The following is a 21106-nucleotide window of genomic DNA, read 5'->3' as shown; positions in this document are numbered from 1 at the left end:
ACAAAAATAGCATAATCAGTTTTTTTTTCGTTATCAGGCTGAAGTATAAAGAAACGTAAGTAGCACAATTGACCTCGTAAGTGATTTCGAGGGTTTCAAAATAGCTAGAAAACATGGGTGATTTTTCAAAACAAAGAAAACTCTATAACCCTATAAATCAAAACAAGGAGAACTCTCCTGTCGTTGACAATCAGAAAGAGGGAAAGGGTTTTTATGATTTAAGAAACCAATGATCAACCAGAGCGCTTAGCAAAATCTTAGTTCCTCTGGGAGAGACATACTGTTTTCAATTTATATACAAGATTGAATAATACAAATGATCTTTATCAAACTTTTTTTGCAATTCACATTTCTGCTTTTTCATAAGCACTTTTGTGGAGAGGTTTTTAATCACTTATTGTTTTATGCAGAAGATAGATGTTTTTTATCGCTTCCGGCAAGATTTGAAATCATGTTACTGTTTTTAATCTTTTCTCCGCCTCACGTAATGAATTATTTTTCATCCTACTTGCCGTCAAAAACACCCGCCATAAAATCATTTTGACCGATGAATTTGCTCAGCAGAGAGAAATGAGCATCAGAACTCAACATATTTTAAAAAAAATTGCTTTGATTATCAAAGATTTTTTTTCTTATGTTTCACTTCTGGAAGAAAAATTAAGGCTCAAATTCTTCAGTTTCTGAATTTTCGTCTTTTCGCATATCCACTTTATGAGTAAGAAAATACGATTGATATTTATTAAAAATATATCTCATTAAAAATCTCATAAGGTCATGCTGGGCATCTCCCAGAAAAAAAGCTTATTCAGTAGTTTTTTCTCGTTAACAAGCTGAAGAATAATGAGACATAAATTGCACGATAGACCTCGAATGTGATTTCGAGAGTTTCAAAATAGCTAGAAAACATGGGTGATTTTTTGTTGTGTTGTATTGTTCTCAATACCCTATAAATCAAAACAAAGAAAACTGTTCTGCCGTTGAAAATTAGAAAAAAGGGAAAAATTTTTTTATTGATTTGAGAAAAATGGTCAAGCAGTGTACTTATCAATTATCTTACGTACTTAGTTTCACGGGGAGAGACACATTGTTTTCATATTATATACAATATTGAAAGAGAAACAAATAATTTCACAATATTGAATGAGACTTATTTTTAGATTAATCTCACAAGTTGTTGTTAGGAATAAATAAATAGCTATTGAACAAAGAATCTTGAATTTTATGGATGGCACTCCAACTCGTGCTTAATTCTTGAATTTGCTTCATTTTGTAGCTCATAACATCAAATTTTTTATGATTTATATTTGGTAGCAAATAAAATAGCCCCTAAAAAGAACCAATAAACACAAAATCTCAACCGGAAGCGGTTAACACTATGAGTTAGAACTTTCTTGAAAATAAAACCATTGAGATTTCTTTTATTCCTACAAATTAGCCAATTGATTTGATAGTTGGTATATTTTAATCAATTTGAATGAAACTTAAAAAGATAGCCATCCTTTGTCTTCGCGTAGCTGATTTTGTGGAGTAAAAACAAAAATATCCATTGTTGGTATACGTGGTGAGTGAATTAATCTCCAGTGAGAGCTCTGAAGAATCATGTAATTTAACCACAAAAAAATTTTAACCAAAAATTTTAATAATTTCAATAATTTGACCAAAAATTTTAAACAAAAATAGGATTTTCAACAACAGTGCTCACTTAAAAAAAAACATTTGATGAAATGTGTTGAAGTATGTGTGTCAGTTGTTGCTCCAATTCTCACACAACAAATAATCAGAATTATGGAAGTTGTTCATTGTTTATCATTGTACCATTTGAAACAAACATTTGGTAGATTTGAAAAACTTTCGAACATTGATATCAAGTAAAACCATCTAAGAAGACAGCCACTTCCCTTTATTAACGATTATAGCAGAAGGAAACATACCACTGAAAAAGTAAGAGAGATAAAACCGAGATTAAAAACACTTTCTATTTACTTTTCTTGTCCAAAAATTCAATTAATGGATCTCGTTTGCCGGTGAAAATTAAACTGAGTTTTTTTAATTGATAAAAATTCAGACTTTAGTTAGGAACACCCGCAAAAAATGTACAACAATGTACTCTAAACAATATTTCTGAGACATGGGAAAAGAGTTACTCATTTTTATGTTTCATAAGCTAGCTCTTCTGATCGGCCTTATAGAAAAAGACCATATAAATTGAGCATAAAAATTGTCAAAAATTTTTTTCAAAAAGCCACAAAGTTAAACTTTGAATGGTTCATAACGTACACATTATCAAAATGTTTGTGTCTTTGTTCCATGCATTGAATATCATTTGAGGATTGACAAAGTTATATTAGCCCAGCTTCTTTCCATTCAGCCAATTTTGCCTGATCATTTTTTCCAGTTGATAGAAAGGTGGTATCAATAGAGATTTTGTATTGATGCAAAAAGTTCTCTTACAAAGATATTCAGGTTCTCAATGTGTAAATACTTTTCTATTTTTACTAGTTTAAGTGTTTAATTTGATGATTTCAAAGTTCTTAGTGGATTTTGATTTCATTAAGCAAATTTTGTACGTTCTTCGATTTGAAATTTTTGTGGGTTTTTCATGCTATCAGACCGTTTAAACTCAAATAAAACAAAACAATGATTTTTTTTCAAGCTTTCCGGTAACTTTTCTCAGCTTTTTTCACTATAGCAGAAATATTGAACACCCAAGGAAACAATTTGTTACTATCTGATGACCCAGTTTTTTCATTCGTTGCTCATTAGCAGAGGCTAGAAATTTTGAAATTAATCTGACTTCTCGAGCTTCACGTATTCTACCAGAAATTGTCTAATTTTATGCCAGCAAAAATTTTTTTACCCCTATCACATTCAAAAAATTAGCTGCTAATGAAAATGTATTGGGAAAGTCAATCAAACTATTTGTTGAATTTTTGAGAATAAGTTTATCCGATGTGTAAAACATTTTAGATAATTTCAATTTCCAGTAGAGTCTTTTTTATTTGTATTCCAGTCCTCACTTTTTTATAGATTATTTAATTACTTCATAGATTTTATTGTTCTGGCCCAATTGCGGGGGGAGGAAATATACACTCAATTGTGTTTTTTTGTTCACTCAATTTTTGCCAATCGATATATTAATCGTAGAGAGTTGAGACTAGTATCATTAGAAAACCCGTCCAGCTTAGAATATGGAATTAAAGAGATTTTTCTATTTTCGTTTTCTACAGGGATATATCGTGGTTAAAAATTTTACGTTAAAATACCACGTTAAAATAGGCTTGAAGGAAATACGTAACATATGATGTCACAATATTTTAAAAACTCCAAGAAAGGGTAGTTGTATTTTCGTTTCCTATAGGAGTCTTATGATTTTAATAATTTGCCAGTTTTTCAAAAAACTAACACAATACTTATGCAAAATGTTTTTTTTTGTTTTGCGGTTTTTTTGGTTTTTGGTTTGTCGAAATGATTTCGGCAGACTGTGATCTTTTTTTATACTTTTTGGCATTTTTGTTATTTTCATGTTGATTGCCGACGAGAATGATTTCAATTCACAACCCAATTAATGGCAGATCCTATTTACAACAAAATGATGCTAAATAAATGTATTTTATGTCCATTGAGAAATGCTCATCTTTTTTATGGCTTCAACAATGTGTTTTAAAAAATTTAAACGGACTTTTTTCTCTTTTCCGTCATTTGTCATTGTTTTGCGGCTGCAGTGTTAGTCCTATCAATCAATGATTCAATTGAGTACTGTATGAGCTATGAGTGGACCTATGCAATTCTTTCAGTTTTATCTTAAGCCTCTCAGGGCTTTGAAAATATTTGTTATAAACAATTTCCTGTATGCTTATTTTCAAACCTTATCTGTCCTTATTTTGCTTGGTCTCAATACACACAGTAAAAAACGTAATCCAAGTGATTTCGACGAAATGTTTTCCAATGGTTTTACAACTATTGGCTCGTGTATTTCTGGCTGCGAATTTTCAACAAATCTTTGTGATTTTTGCAAAAATGCGTGTAATTGAGGTTGTAGTTTGATATCTTTTTTCAAATTATTGCATTAGAGGTTATTCCAATCGGCATTGAGAGAATGCTCAAAAGAACATTCTAAAAAGTTTTAAGTAAATAAACAGTTTTGGGGCTGCGGAGCCGTTTTCTCAAAAAATTTCATTAATTTTGTTTGTTTTTGCCTCTAGTTACTGTTTTTTTGTTGTTTCACGGCATGTTCATAAATCTAAAATTTTTTATTGCACCTGTGGATGTTTAAGTTATTCTATTTACTGATTTTAGTTTATAGCTAACGATGTTAGCGACTTTCAAGTTTTTTAATTTCCTAAAGAAGATAGTTTTGTATCATTGGGTTTTCGTTCCCGTTGGCGTCAAATTTAGTATCATTTTGAGAGAGCTCATCGTTTTCCTGTTGATCCAAAATGTTTTTTTATTGTTATTTATGTTTTGCCTGACGTCTTTAGAGCTTCGAAATGAGTTTTTATAAAAATTTTGAGAAATATTGATATTTATTATTTATTAGGGTTCTAATTTTCTTGTCGTAATCATGAAGACTTCTTTGAGGAGGACATTTAAAATTAAGGAAAACGCACTAAAAAATTTAAATGTTTCTGTCAATGTAATCTTGGTTTTCAATGTAATGGTTTAAATGTCAAAATAGTTTTAATTGCTTCAACACTATGGTTTTGATGAATTGTCTATGAAATCATGGGTTCGTCCTTTTTTGTTTTTTTTCAGTCTTACGAATCGATGTCACTAATAATAAACACAATTGGCTTCATAAGCAGTTGCTAAACAATTTGTTTTTGTTTTAAGTCGAAATTTCATAATTTGTTTGGATTTTCGATAATATTTGTTCAGAAAAATCAACGGTTTTTGTAGAATTTTCACTTTTATTTTATTTCTTTCGATTTTGTTGCTTGATATCTGTCATGGCAGGTCGCAGCTACTTGCAGGTGACCCGCGATCCAATATTTTCGACTATTTTAATTCTAGTCAATGGTTTTTTTGGATTTAGGACTACCCATTTTCATAAGAAACCTAACTTTTTGGTATTCGGCAATTTCTGATTTATCTGTTTCCTGGCCACATCATCACACAAATGGAGTGGCCCAAACGGCGGAAATTCTAAATCTTTTTTTGTAAGTTTGAAGTCTTTAATGGTTTTCCTTGTCTTATAGTTTTAATAATTCGACACTGTGTCTTCCAAGAATTGTTTGTGAAACAAGCTCAACCAATAACAAGCCTTAATAGCTTCCTGAGAAACTGCAAATAAATATGGTGTTGTTTTGCGTTGAAGTTTTATGATTTGTTTGAGTTTTTTTAACTAATGTTTTTCAAAATAAAAATTTTTTGAAAAAAGTTAGTGAATTTTTGAGCTTTGTCATTTTTATCTTATTTTTGTCAAATTTGAAACTAGATCTTTGTAACAGCAGGTCGCATTCAGTTTCCCGTGAACCAGGATCCAATCTTTATAATGATTTTATTTTCACCTAAGGTTTGCTTGGCTTGTGTTCTACGCATTTTCTCAAGACAAGTGTGCTGTTTAGACATTTTTCTGACATATTATGGATGACAACAGGTATCAATTGCTTCCAAGGAGGTAAAATCTAAAATTGTTAATGAGCCGAGTTGATATCTATGGGTTTTAATCAATTTCAAATTGATTTTTTTTCAAAAACGAAACGTTTTTTTGAACTTTGCGCTTTTTGCTCATCACCTGTTACAGAGTCTCATTTTGACAGGCCTCATATAATACCTATTGAGGCGCAGGTTGACCTGTTTAGTTCAGGTTAACTTTTTTAGTTAAGTGTTTTCTTAAATATAGACATCGAGTTTTGGTCTTAACTGTTGGTTGCTATTATTTGATTTTTATGTTTGTCTTGTCCAGCACTCTAATAAATGGAAAGTCAGGTCCCTCTACTGCAGCATTTTTTTCAATTAGTTGTTTGTTGAACAATCTGTTGTTGAACGATTTACTGTCTCTGGCCCATTTGGTAGACGGAACATTATGTGCGAACGCACATTACCGAGCCTCCTAGCTAGATCGTTGTTTTCATTGGATAATAGAAGAAGTTTTCAGAGTTAACAACGAGTGTTTCCGAAAATAGATCCTTCAATTGAAGGAGTAAAAGGTTTTTAAATACTTTTACACATAATTATAACTATACGTAACATTTTTACTCAGTCTCCATTTTGATAATTAAAATTTCCTCTGAGTCTGGTTCATTTATTTAGGGCAATTCCTATAAAACAACAAAAAGCAGTCGTTTTCACATATAAAAACTTTCTGTTGAAGCAGTTTTGGAAATTACTTTTCTGACAAATAATCTGACCAATTCTGTCCAGAGTAGGCCTGGGTTTTTAGTTTTTTCGTATCTTCCGTTTACCGATTCTCAAGTTTTGTTTTAACGACTGCTCCTATTTCTTTCTAATTGACCATGTACGAATGCAGCGCGTCAGTCAAAAACATTTCTTAATACTCATGGTCATTTTTTTTTAGTTAGAAAAAACTGATTATTTAGTTTTCTGCATTCTTGTTCCGACCCTCTTGAGGGGGGAGGAACTATATACTCAAATGGGTTTTTTTTTGTTCCGTGAATTTTCGCCGCTCGATATATTCATCGTAGAGAGTTGAGACTGGTATCATTAGAAAGCTCGTCCAGCGTAGAATATGGAATTAAAAAGTTTTTTTAATTTTCGTTTTCTGCAGGGAGTTATCGAGGTTTAAACTTCTGAGAAAAGAAGAGTGAATTCACGTTGTTTTTATTCACATTTTCCGGAATTTTTGCCTAAATTTTCGTCAATTTTGCTAAAATTTGTTATAATTTTTAAGAATGGTGTCGTTGATTTTATTTTTGAAGACGAACAAGCATTGTTGATTGTTTTGATTTAACTTAACAAAAAATCTGGATAAACATTTCAAAATTTAGCCTTTTTCATCAAAAACAGCACGAAATAATCTACTTTAGTCCACTTTGATTAAATTTGCCGACAGTACACCCCCACTCATACGATCTTTGTAGACTCAGAGGGGGGCTATTTCTACTTCAGAGTCCGCTGAGAGTGCAGTGTAGTTAAAACTTTGCCGTTCTTTGCTAACTTTACTCCTTGATTATCAAAAATGCAAAATTTATTTTGAGTTTTCAACTAACAAATTATCTATATAAACAACATTCGAAAAATCAATTGTTCCTAACGGACAATAAGTATTAGCGAGGTTTGTTTTGGGCCATTCTTGGACTGTTACAATCCAAAAAAATCGGGTTGTAATCAGTCGGTCTTTTTTTTTTTAAAAAAAGACTTTTTTTTAATAATAAAGAACAGAACATATCAAATCAAAGCTCAGGAGTGATAGGTCCAACCAATTCATTGCAATTCTAGATGCAAGAAATATTCTATTGCAAGGATAATTACAGGTCTCGAGGGTTCCTTTTTCAAGTATAAACGACCCTATTTAAATAGCTCTTTTTGTAATTAATGCCTTTCATGACATTGAATGTAATTTTGTTTCGAAAAAAAATTAAAAGTATTACATACTTTAGCACTTCGCTTTTTTGTCTACTTGTTACCCAATCTTATTAATGAATGGCCACGTACTACATTATAGTTGTTTGAAGAAGGCGCAATCAAATATATTTTGATTGCCAAAATTTGGCTTGACGGTTTTGACAGCGTTTTCTGGCAAGTTTCAATTGAAATTTTGTTTGTTCTTTGTTGTTCTTTTTAGCCGCTCTAAAAAAAGAATAAAGACAGATCCTAATGCCCTTCTATAGAAGCAGTGGTAATCGTAAATATGTGGTAATATTTATTGATTCCTAATGGTATTTATTACTTTGAAGTTAACTGTTTCAAAAAAATAAGTTAATTTTTTTTTACTTTACTGTTTTTGTTCTTTTTTGTATAATTGTTACCAAACCTTTTTATGGACTGGTCGCATATGTTTTCTGGTGGTTTATAAGTTATTTTTGTTTAGTTTTATGTTTATCTGTCGGTATGTTGACTTTGTTATTAAATTTAGTATTTAAGAGGGACATAAATTTTTTGATGTAAATAATGTTTGTTGTTGTTGTTGTTGTTGTTGTTGTTGTTTGATTTTGCTGTTCGTCTTGACTCGCTTTCTTAATATTGACAAATTACAGCAATCTAATGCATCAATTTTTACTCCACTGAGTTTTTTGCTTTGGAGGCTAACTTATCGTTCATACAGAATTTTTTGGGAGACTTGGGCTTTTTTGGGATTCGCAAAAAATAATTTTTGGGTTTTTCTATCTGTTCCTCATTTGGTAGACAATTATGCCAAAATTGTGGATGGGCGGGGTCGGAACCTTATTTGCCATCGCATATTACCGAGCCACCTTGTTCTTTTAAGTTTTCTTAATTGATGATTACAATGAAGTTGCAATGATTTCAAAATGTTCTGGAACCTTCGTTTTCTTATCTTTTTTCATAACAAAAAAGCGTTTTATCATTTTTTAAACATTCATTCTGATCAATGATAGTCAGCCTTTTACTTATGCAAATGAATAATGTTGTGCTATGCATTAATTAGGATACATTTTTTGATGTACGAATAAATTTTATCTTTTCAAACTTTATATCTTTTTGCAGCCTTGCAGCAAGCTGCAGCCTTGAAACTCATTCATATAAATATTTTGCAATTGTCAATTTTGTTAAAATTGTTTAAAATTTTCCGAATTTGTTACTCTAGTAATGGCGCGTCACTACATTATCATCACCACGCTATCAGGCTACGATTTCCAAATAAGTCTATTTAAAAGATGTTATATATTCGTTTCATAGAGATTGATTTAACTAAATGATTCTTTTAAGATATTGCTCGAAAAATCCACTTATGAAGCATGGAAGCCATAACCGTAGTTTTTGGGTTCATAACTCAGTCAAAATAGCCGTATTCTAAAATTATTGGTAGAATGAATCAACTATTATAAACATTAGTACGAAACAGTCGTTTCTTTAGTTTGAAAAACTTTTTGGCCGCTTTTGAAACCGACTCTCTAAAAGAGACTCTCTAAACCGGCCATTTTATTTGAAAACTGGTTGGAAGGAATGTTTATTAGGTCTCAAAAACGCTCTAAGTGTGCCTTTTCTTGAAAAGTCTATGTTAAAGAAAAACTACCATTTATTTAATTCAACGGTACAAAAAAAACAGCATTTTCTTGTCTTCGTGTTTGTCTTTGGTGTTCATTTTTTTATTTTTTGGAAACAGTGGCTAAGAAATTTTGCACGTTTTTGGACAAAAAGATGAACTTTCATTACTTAATTCGACGCGTGCCACTCTTTTGTACAGTTGTTTAAAGTTTTCATTAAAAATTTTGATCAATCTGTTCATTTTTTATGAGTTTGCGTATAACATATGTGCGAATGAACAACGCAGTTTGATTCGAACTCAAGTTGTATTAACTAAAAGTCAAAATTAGTCAATTAAGCTTGAAGTCAACAGAGCGTCTCTTAATATCAGATTTGAATTATGAGTTCTTTTCTGTCATTTTGATGATTGCTTCAAGTTAATAATTTGAAAACCTCTTTGACAAATTTTGAGAGCTTGAGGTGTATAAATGAAGCCAATTTACTGGTGGTTAAGATTGGTTATTTCTCAAATATTAACTTGAATTTAAGATGAAAGCGCAGCTGCTCTGCTTTGGTAAGTTTTTGTTTGATCACTATTTTTCTTGTCTATACTATCTGTCTTTTCTTATTAATTAATATACGAACATGTTCATAAACATATGCATGTTATTGGTTATTTTTCGAAATATTTAGAAAATTTTCAGCTAAGCAGAAAGCCTTTTTTAAATTTTAATTAAGTGCAACAGTAAATTCCATGAACCTGTTCCAATTTTGAATATCATTTCTCAACCCGGGTAGCCTTATATGACCCACAAGCACACTTTTTACTCACTGAGTTTGCGGGTCACAAAAGGTTACTCGGGTTCAGAATTGATTTTTAAAATAGAATAGATGGATGGCATTTAACCTGCTACTTTATCAAAATCAGGAAAAAAGTTTTTTTAAATCATATTAATTGTTACGAAGAAATAATCGGAATAAAACACCTTAGCACATTCTAGAAAAGTAAGTGTAGTAAAATTTGAAAGACAAAAAACAGACAAACAATACAAACACAAACATTACACAAACGAAGAAACTCACAGAAATACACAACCGAACACCAAAAAAATTTTCAAAATATTTAACTGATCTTTACTCAAGGTTCTTCACGTTCAATTAGGTTTTCCTCTGGTTTTCCTTAATAAAAAGGTGGGGACAAATTGAACGGTCTGCATCGGTAAATGTAATTTTTGCACTGAGAAAGAAAATTTGTGCAAAATGAAAATGTCCAGATTGTCTATGAAAATTAGGCAACAGTTTTTTGGTTTTGGTAAAAATTAAAATTGCAGTTTGTAACAAAACCGCCTTTTTTCTACTTTTATGATTGCGACCGTTTTAGCTCTTTACCTCTATTTGTATAGAAAAGTTAAAAGAATCATTCTTTTCAGACTAACTATCTTTTCTCTTTCTCTCTCATTCTCTTACACGCACATAAACACAGAAACTTGTCACGTCACGCAAACGACACACACGAACTAACATAGATACATCCACAAAAGCGCACCCACAAAAGCAAACAAAAAATATATCAATCTTTTTGATTTTTTTGCAACTGACTTTTCTTCGTGGTGCGCTGGGTTCATTAATGTCTTGTCTGTTTTATCTGAAAAGTTAAGTGCGGACTCTTTGAGGCCGTTGTACCGGTGAATGCAAAATTGAAAAAAAATTGAATTGTTCTCTTTTTGATATTTTTTCTATTAATTTTAATCAAGTTTGATGTTGCATTGGCTTAATGAGCAAAAAATCCAACACAAATGAATACACTCTTTCTTCTTTCCTTTTGGCAACTCATATTAACTCATGGTTTGCATCGCTCTTTTATGGCTTTTTTGATTTATCTGGAAAACTAGGTGTGTATTTTTTGAGGCAAGGAATACACTACTTTCCTTTTGGCAACTCCTACTTTCCTACTTTCCCTTATCCTACTTTCACTTTTCCTATTTTCTCTTTGGCAACTCATATTAACTCATGTTTTGCATCGCTCATTTATGGCTTATTTGATTTATCTGGAAAACTAGGTGTGTACTATGGTATCGGTTAAAATAAAACTCACACAAAAACTTTAAACAAAACTGATTCCAACACTGCAGTCGTTTTTGCTGTTTCATAAGCATAAAAGGCCAATTGGTTTTCTCAACAATCGCAGACCGCTTTTTGTAGCAATTTTAAACAGCTTAGACTGTTTAAACCGAATTGTAGCAACGTTTTAGCAATTTTTCTAACTTCTAAGATTTGTGACAACTTTCGCACTCCACCTCTACTTGTATCTGACATGTAGGGGAACGTTAAAAGATTTCCCTACAAACCTAATCAAAATTGAGGGAATTTGATAATTAGTAAACGTTACGTTTCAGCCTTGTCAGTCTACGGAGTCTTTACAGAAAAAGGATTTTTTTTAAGTTTCTTGTGAACCGCAGAAGTAAAGACATGTTTTTTGTTCCAAAACACTTTTCGTTTTTCTCTGTTTTTTAATGTAATGAATTCTACAAAAATTTTTTTGTAATTTTGTTTAATTATCGGAAAACCCCACTCTGAAAAAGATGAATCCAATGAGCAATTTCAAAATACAGAGAGAGAGGAGAAGTGTTTTTCTTCTATATTTCAAAATAAAACAAAACTTTGTTTCCGTACGGGGCAACCAATAGCTCTCTGACTCTCGAGTTTTTCTGCATTACATCGTACTAGAAGACGTTAAAGAATCTGCTCTGGCAACTTAAGGAGTAGACAAAAAAGTGATCATAAAGGAAATCCTTCGTTATTTTTCAATAATGAATTTGTTTGATCTGATATTTGTCCCTTGGAATTGTTTTTAACCTCTCCTTTGCATTCAAAATACAAAGAAGGGTAATTCTGATGAAAAAAGAAGAATTGTTTGTACAGACTCTAGAAATTAGAAACGAATGCTTTTTTCTGCTTTTAAATTTAAGTTTTTAAATTTGACATTTTGGTTATTTTGAGAGCGACCAATAGCCTGAAATTATTAATTTCTAAGAAGCTTTTCTGTGCAGAGAAATGTTAGATTTACAGTAGTTTCATTGCGCAGAGAACGGTGAGGTTGAAAAAAATAATTCAAACCTAATTTTTGAAGGAAACAAAGAAAATGATTTTCGAATTTTTTTGATTAAATAGATATTATCGTTAATTTTTAGGCTTGAAATTGCAAAGAATTGGGCGTGATAATCATATATATATATATATATATATATATATATATATAAATATATATATATATATATATATATATATATATTCCCCATTTTTGAAAAAAATTATTGGAAAAATCAACCATAGTGCGACCCAAAATAATTTACGTACTTGAAAAACGTAAACATTTGCTGCTTTAACGTACGATGTGTTTCAATGAAATCCCCTAAGAGTTGAGTAAAACAAACTGGAAAACACGAATTGTTTTTTTTAAATGATTCAGTTTAGTTAGGAATTTAATGGCTATATATTGCCTCTCAGGGAATAAGGTTAGGTACACTAAAGTTTTTCCGACAAATAGAAACAACTACAGTGCGGCAAAATTTATGTGGTTCTTTTTTGATGAAATCTTGATATATAATTACAACACAAAATGATTTAATAGACCTTCAGTTCTTCCATACCTATGAAGAAAAAATCACAAGAGACTTTTTTCAAACAATGATTTTTTTTCAAGCTTCACAAGCGCATAATCACAGCACATTTAGATAGCAAAATTGTTTTTCTGTATCAGCGGAGAAAAATCAAAACATGCAAATATAAATGTATATTGTCATGCTTATTACAACACTTTTTATCTTGCCTTTAAAACTACAATTCTTATTACGTTATACAGGATTTAAATTCTCATGAAATGGTATTTGTGATGCAATCGGACTTGAAGATTTTCGCTAGCCAATTGGTGAGGATAGCACAACTGACAATTGGAATTATGTTTGATTTGAAACCTAAATTTGCAATAAATATTTGGAATGAGATTGAGAAATTGTTATGAAAAGTTCAGTCGACGTGGAACGATCTATACCAACGCGCATTTTTTCCCCAGGACAGACACGTGGCTGAAAAACACTTTAAAAAACTAGCTTAAGTTAGCCCTAGATGACGAACGGATCTTCAAAAACTTTTGAAAGTCCTGAAAGTTTACATTTCACAGAAATAAATAAAAACAATTCTTTATAAAAAATTTCCTTTTTTTTGAAATCTAGGAAGTATTTTTCTTTGAGTAAGACAAATCATTAGAATACCATTAGAGTCATGAACTATTTATTCGATTACTGACCTTGTATAAAGGAGGTCAAAGTTAATAAACCTCAATTTATTTTAGTATTCTTCGGGTTGATTCAGAGGCCTCCTCAAGTCAATTCTAAAAATATCACCGAAGATGATACGGAAAACAAAAATGTGACAATAACTGACGAAACCGAAGATCCAGACGATAAAGGCGAAACCGAAGATCCAGACGATAAAGAAGAAACCGAAGATCTTGATGATAAAGGCGAAACCGAAGATCCGGACGAAAAAGACGAAACCGAAGATCCTGATGATAAGGGCGAAACTGATGATCCGGACGATAAAGGCGAAACCGAAGATCCAGACGATAAAGACGAAACCGAAGATCCAGACGATAAAGACGAAAGCGAAGATCTTGATGATAAAGACGAAACCGAAGATCCAGACGATAAAGACGAAAGCGAAGATCTTGATGATAAAGACGAAACCGAAGATCCAGACGATAAAGACGAAACCGAAGATCCAGACGATAAAGATGAAACCGAAGATCCAGACGATAAAGGCGAGAACGACGACCTGAAAAAGGACGATGATGACGATGATGATGATGATGACGATGACGATGATGACGAATCTCAGCCGACCTTTGAAAACGGGGACGACGATCGTGAAACTGTCGAACTAGGGTCTTTCGCTTACAACAGAGACACAGGCATCAACTACATCCTCGACAACTACTTCCCAGCCATGCACAAGCCATTCATCACTGATAACACTGTGTACTCATTTGCTGAGCTGTACAGCATTATTGATGTGGTGAGTGAAGAGAGCATTTATAATCAAGTAACTAATTGCTGTAAATTGTCTTAGAGTCATATTCGAGAAGAAGCAATTCATATGAGGCATTGAATCTATCCAAATAGCCCACTGTCTTCTGGATTCATTCTCTCTCAAAATTGAACGCCACAGAGACACTTGATTTGAACAGCTTGTTTGCTTTTTCTAGAGAGTCGTGTAGCATCCATTGAAGAAAATTTCATAAATATGAATAGCAGAATGTTAGAGTGTGGCCAACTAGCTCCAAAAGACGATGTATGAAACAGGCAGCTAATTATCTGTCAGAACATATCTTATTTAAAGTTAAAATTATCGATATTAGTTTAATTTTTCAGTGTCTGAAGGCGAAACCGAAGTGTTTTTTTTAGTGTTTTTCAGTGTTTTTACTCTGGCGAGATTTAAATCCCCTCTAATCACCGAGTAAGAGTACATATTTACAATAATCTAAAACCATATAAAAATTGTGGCAATTATGAATTGTGAGTCGACGTAAGAAATGCGGTATAAGACATAATGTGCAGAACAAAAATTCACCGCTTAAATGAGGGGTGTGGACTTAATAAAGTTCAGGTAAACTTACTTTACCAGAGTTAGATAAGTTCATGTTCAGGTAGAATTGAGTTTAATGTTACCTTAATTTTAACTTAAATTGAGCTATGTAAATTTTACCTTAGCGTTGTTAAGGATAATTGTTCCAACCCCACTTGTGGGGGGGGGGGGGGAGGAACTATATACTCAAATGGGTTTTTTTTTGTTCAGTCAATTTGGGCCGATCGATATATTTCGCGCAGAGAAATGTGAGTGGTATCATTGAAAAGCTGGTCCAGCGTAGAATTCAAAATTAAAAAGATTTTTTGGTTTTCGTTTTTTTTCGAGGAGTTATCGAGGATTGAAGTTTTGTGTGAACACGGGATATTTGTTCACTTTGTGTGATTTTTCTTCAAATTACGATATTTTCTATAAAAATAGTATTTCAAAATTGACTTTCTAGCCGAAAAGTGAACCAATTTGTGTTCCTAATAGACTAAAGGCGTTAAAAAAGACTAGTTCTGGTTTCATAGGGAGGTTCAATATCAAAAAAAAATTCGATTTCTATTTGAGAGCTCTTTTTTTTTTAAAAAAACTTTATACATTTTTTTTAATTTTTGAGTCACATGAAGACAAGTCACTTTTCATATCGGTGTTCCGTTAAAGACAAACCTCCTTTACAGTCATATGAAGCCCACTGAACAAAACGAATCATTTTCAAAGAATTGCTCATGTTTTTTTTGGCTTCGACTCTGAGTTTTCATAATTTTAAAAGAAATTTTGATTTTTTTTGAGGTTTTACTATTTTCCGGAGTATTATGGCATGGACTCATTAACTAACAGTGCAATATGTTCCGTAATGAGAATTGAGTGAACATATCTAGTGCTTTGAGAGGACAGCTAATAATTGTTAAGACTTTAAAGTTAATTTTTCGAAAACTTTTTCGAACATTAACCAATCGTAAACTTTTTATCGGGAACTCTAAGTCAGTCTCTGCGATTAAAGAACCCTCATCAGTTCAACCGTAACCAAATTAGACCTGTTGAGCAGTTTTATCTTCTAACTTTTAGTTATAAGACTTCAAAGACACAAGATTTCAAAAAAATTTATAAATTTTCTGGATATTTCCGTATTATTCGTTACTTGAAATCTTATCACATTATCCTAAAATTGACAGCTCCTATTGGCTTAAAAAACCTTCAGTGTATCAAAGATAAAGTTTTCAGAGGAAAGCTTACGGTTCAAATGGCTTCGACCTTTTCTTTTCGCACTTTTTTACTGAATTTTTGGTTTTTGTCTGTTTTTTGTTGTCGTCGTTTTCATAGTCCTAAGACTTGTTGTGATGTCATATTGATCACCTATGCATGACAAACATCCCTACACTCATTTTGGGGCATATTGGAGGGTATTTATTGTTTTCCATCGAAATCTATTGAATTTAATGGCTGTTTATTGATAATTTAATGATAATTTTTCGAAAATTTTCTTGAACATTAACCAATCTTAAAGTTTTCGTGGATTGATAGCCAGTCTCAGTTTTGATAAAACCCATTTGCTTTCTACTGCAACTAAAATTAATCTCGTATGCGGTTTTATCTTCTAACATTTGGTTTAATGATTTCAGTGACAAAAGAATTCAAAACTTTTGTGATTTGTAGAAAAAATTTGATATTTTCGTTTTATTTGTTACTTTTGAACTCTTATCATATTATCCAAATATTATACACATTATCCAAATATTATTCTTATCCCATTGGCTTTGAGAAGACATTCATTGGATCACAGATAAAATTTTCAGAGAAAAGCTAATGGTTTAAATGGCTTCAAATTTTTCTTCTCGCACTTTTCTACTGAATTTTGGTTTTCGTCTGTTTTTTTTTGTTGTTTTCTTAGTCTTTACACTTATTGCATGAAAAGCATTTTTTGCGCCATTGTGTTATTTCTGAGCGTAGTTTTTGGCCTCCGTTGAAAGCTTTTGAGTTTATAGACTGTTAAGATTTTAATAACAGTTTTTCGAAAATCTTTTTAAACATTAACCAATCCTAAACTTTTTTTTGTTGAACTGTTAGTCAGCCTAAGTACCTACAGGATATTTTTTTCTAGTCCATTCAAATTTTATCTAGTCAGTGGCTTTTTTTCTACCAATTGTTTTTAAAACTTTCAATGCCACTAGTTTTCATATATATTTTTTAATTTTCGGGAACTTTTTCTTTTTTGTATCCTTCTGAATTCTTTCACATATCATTACTGATAGTTCCCATTGATTTGGGAAAGACGTTTAGCGGATCATCGATAAAGTTTTTAGAGAAAAGCATATGATTAAATTTTCTTCGACTCTTTCTTCTGGCACTTTTCTACTGCATTTTTAGTTTTTGCCTGTCTTCGTTGTTGTTTTCATCGTCAAAAACTTGTTGTAAGGTCTTATTGATAAAATATCAACGGCAAACAAACTTGTTGTCCCATGGAGACCTTATTACTTGTATTGAGTAGATTCCGTTGAAAGCTTATGAATTTAATGGCGTTTAAACTACGAGCTTTCTCAAAAATTTCGTGGCTCTAATGTGTTTGTTCATATTTGATTTTTTGAAATAATATTGATGAAACAAAGGAATTCCATTATTATTAAAAAATTATTTGAACATAGAAAAGCTTTCAATGAAAAAATCATTTTTTAATGCCTTCGACACTTTTCTCGCTTAATTTTTTTCTTTAAATTGCTGTTTTTGCCTGTTTTTCTTCTTTAGGTAGCCGTAAAATGATGACAAGTCTCTTAAGATTGTAATTGAGGATTGAATTTTTGATGTTACCCAAAGCAGTCAATTTGTACCCTTTGGTCTTAAAGTTTATGATATACAGTTTCAAATATATTTCAAACTTTTCAGTTTCTGTTTTTTTTTTTCGTCAAATTGTAACTTATTTTCATCAATGAGAGGTCAAATCCAATTTCCTGTGTTTCAAAAAATAACATATCTGCTGATATTTTTTGTCACCAATGCTTTGTTTGTTGGACAATATGGCCAAAAATAAGGCAATTTGGTTTTGTAATAACATTTTGGTAATTTATCAAGGATTATTTAGTTTAAAGCTAATGGTTTTTAAGACTTTTAAAATTTCTTAATTTAAAAAAATGTTGACTAATTTCTGAATTTCGCCTCACTGTTCGTCCTTTATGTCGACTTGTTACCCAGTCTCAGTAAGAAAATTTTTTATCTGCTGTACTGATAGAAAAATGTAAACTTGTGTAGTTAAGGTTTTATCTGAGTGTATTGTGACGTTGTTACTATGTGCTTTTAAATTTAGATTTTCAGTTTTTGCCGTGAAATTTTTGTATTTGCTAATTTTTTTGGTTGTTTCTTTGTCCCGTATTCTCTCTAATGTCAGATCTCATTGGCGCTGTAATAAGGCATGGCATTTTGTAATTCATTTAGTAGATCGGTTGTGTAACGATTGTTTTAAAATCAAACATCTATTTTTGCTATTTCTTCATTTGGTTGACAATAAGGTCAAAAATGTAGATGAGCTCGGGTCGGAACATCATTTGCGAACGCACATTAACGAGCCCCCTTTTTTAATTTAATTTCCTTTTTGTAACGTATAGAGTACAAAATTCAGCATTTTAGTAAAATTTTCTTCTAAATTGAAATACTAATTATCTAATTGGAACTTAGAGAAATCAAATGGCAAAGAAACAACACCAATGATTTTGGAATTTTTGCCGTGTAAGATCTGATAAAACGCTGATCAAAAATCTTTATCGTGCAAGATCTTATGTGGTCTTACACAATAAAAATTCTGCCCTACGCGAACTTTAATCGTGCATGAGCTGATACGATACTTATCAGATCTTATAAGATAATAAATCAATTCTGCTAAATGGTTATCTTATCAGATCTCACACGATAAAAGTTCACGTAGAGCAGAATTTTTATCGTGTAAGATCTAATAAGACATGTTTTAATGAATTTTTTATAACTGTGGGTCGTATTTAGGTTCCTACAAAAGTAATAAAAATAATCGGTCAATTAACCAATAGAAACAAAAAATGTTCGTTGATTCTATTTTGGTGGCAGTTGTATTGTGAGTCTTATTTAGCTACTATAGCTAAACTTAGCAGTCGCAGATAGGTTTGGTCTTCAAAGAAACTTTTCAGCCTAGTTTGATAATCACGGCTACAGAGAAAGCCCCTAACACTCGAATAACCTTTTTGACAATATCTTATAAGTCTCAAAAGATATTATGAGATACTTTTCTCTTTGTTGCTCTAACGCTTAAGTGTTGCATGTTGTAGCTTCCTGGCTACTGCTCGAATGCAACTTTGAAGTGTCTTCAATATCAAGAACATGCCCTACCTCAAGAATTTTAATCGTATGAGATCTGATAAAAACCTTATAAAAAAGATGAGTCATAGCTTTCCGAATGTTTATCTTACAAGATCTTATAAGACTCTTATGCGATCTTCCACGATAAAAACTTTTTGTCAAGCAAAATTTTTATCATGTAAGATCTGAAAAAATTAGACTTTTATCGTGTAAGATCTTATCAGACCTGATAAAAAATTTTGATCGTGTAAGACCTGATAAATTGTCGTACAAAGTTTTAGTCAGGCGACGCTTAATATTATTAGAACATATAAGTCAATTTTGTGAGAGATTTGTAAGATCTTACACGATAAAAATTCTCAAATGTCTGGGGAAAGAAAAGCAAATAAAACATCATCTTCTGTGGCCATTAAACAAAGTAAGTGAAAAGTGGATCAAGACCAGTTATCTGTAACTCAACAAAGATGAATTCTTTTTTATTATACAAAATCATTCCTTATTATAATCAGCTCAATCAGATCCTCAAATGCACTTTGATACAGAAATCACATTGGTTGATTTACTGTAGATGCCCTGGTCAAGACCAGATGGTTATCTTGCAAGATCTTCCAAGATTCTTGCAAAAAATGGTTATCTTGCACAATCTTGCAAGACGATGGCTATCTTGCAAGATTCTTGCAAGTCCGTTCCGGTCGAGCTCTGCTATCATTGGCTGTTTTAGACGAATTATCTTTCATTTATCGCAAACTATTACCAAAATATAGTCGAATGAGTTTTCAGTGATCATTTGAAACAAAATTTATACCAGATATCTGTATTTTATAACAGCCGTTGGTATTAATACTGGTTACTCTCATTTATTTACATTAATTCGTGCTTCAAATTTCTTGTTTTGCTACTATGGAAAACAATTTACTTTCTTTTTCTAAACTGATTCAATTTTTAGTTTGAGCGGAAGAAAACAAACTTGATGCTATTTTGGTTGTAATTATGTATCAGAAATGTAAAAAAAATTGATGGGAAGCAATGTTCGCGTCTCATTTTGATCTTGTTCCATCATGTTCCATTTATTTGCACATTTGCAAGATGAATGGATATCTTGCAAGATTCTTGCAAGACAAAGGGTTATCTTGCAAGATCTTGCAAGATTTTGGAAGAAAATCTTGCAAGACGATGTATCGTCTTGCAAGATTTTGCCAGAGTCTTGCAAGATCTTGCAAGATAACCATTCGTTGTCGACTGGGGTGCAATTTATTTAGTTTCAGGTCAGGCTTGAAGTTAGTGGTAAAATCGACGAAACTGTAAATTCGTGTATCATCATGATAATAATAATTCTATATATATATATATATATATATATATATATATATATATATATATATAAAACAGATGTCAACAGGTAACATTTTTTGCATTTTTGTCTCTTTGATGTCAAACTCAAATACAAACTCGAACATAGTTGAACCAAATGCAAAATGATCAAACTGTGATACAATTTTTGATTTTCCTGAAAAACTTCAAATCTTGATTCCAATGTGAGTTAAAGATGGAAGTGGAGGTTTAGAGCGATGAAAGAAGTTAAGAAATACGTTCCGAATAATTTTTTCACGCCTAAATTAAACTTTTTTACAAACCAAAAGCGCCGGAATTAATGCCTTCACCGCTAACAAGTATACAACTTTTGTGGAGAAAAAATGTTTCCTTACATTCCATTGCAATTCTTTCGTTTTTCCCTGCGAATCTTCAATTCTGGTAACCATTTTATTATTATTTCCTTCTCATTAAAAGATGAAGGCACGTCTGCTTAGAACGAGGTTGAGGAAAACGATCACAACTAAGCTGTGGTTCTACAGAGTTACCGTATATGGAACATGGCCCTGTCCACCTGGGAAGAACAAGTGGGGACCAATGTTCTCTTCATCAGACCACCGTCCAACAAAAGTCTGGAAACCGGATTTAGTCATACTGAACAGGTACGAGTTGGTTTTAGAAACAAATAAGAAAAAGACTGCTATTTGATAGGAGCATGCGCGCGTTGTATTTGCTTATGAATATGTTT

At 31.8% G+C, this 21106-nt stretch overlaps 1 protein-coding gene across 1 annotated transcript; it reads left to right on the top strand.

Moving 5' to 3' along the window:
• Positions 1-9518: 9518 nt before the first annotated feature.
• Positions 9519-21038, top strand: LOC142337164 (uncharacterized). The gene is made up of 3 exons (XM_075386272.1): positions 9519-9679; positions 13457-14178; positions 20856-21038. Exons 1-3 carry the CDS (start codon positions 9655-9657, stop codon positions 20883-20885), a joined length of 777 nt encoding a protein of 258 aa, XP_075242387.1. The 5' UTR covers positions 9519-9654; the 3' UTR covers positions 20886-21038.
• The last annotated feature ends 68 nt before the right edge of the window (positions 21039-21106 follow it).

The sequence above is a fragment of the Convolutriloba macropyga genome, chromosome 3 (genome assembly GCF_964194025.1).
Source record: "Convolutriloba macropyga chromosome 3, txConMacr16.3, whole genome shotgun sequence".
In the NCBI taxonomy this organism is placed as follows: Eukaryota; Metazoa; Xenacoelomorpha; order Acoela; family Convolutidae; genus Convolutriloba; species Convolutriloba macropyga.
The sequence above is the reverse complement of the archived record's forward strand: the minus strand, read 5'-3'. Positions and strand labels throughout refer to the sequence as shown.

Coding starts and splice junctions, on each gene's coding strand:
- LOC142337164 (XM_075386272.1), top strand. CDS start 9,655: ATGAAAGCGCAGCTGCTCTGCTTTG. Junction 9,680..13,456: donor AGCGCAGCTGCTCTGCTTTG/GTAAGTTTTTGT, acceptor AATTTATTTTAG/TATTCTTCGGGTTGATTCAG. Junction 14,179..20,855: donor TGTACAGCATTATTGATGTG/GTGAGTGAAGAG, acceptor ACGTCTGCTTAG/AACGAGGTTGAGGAAAACGA.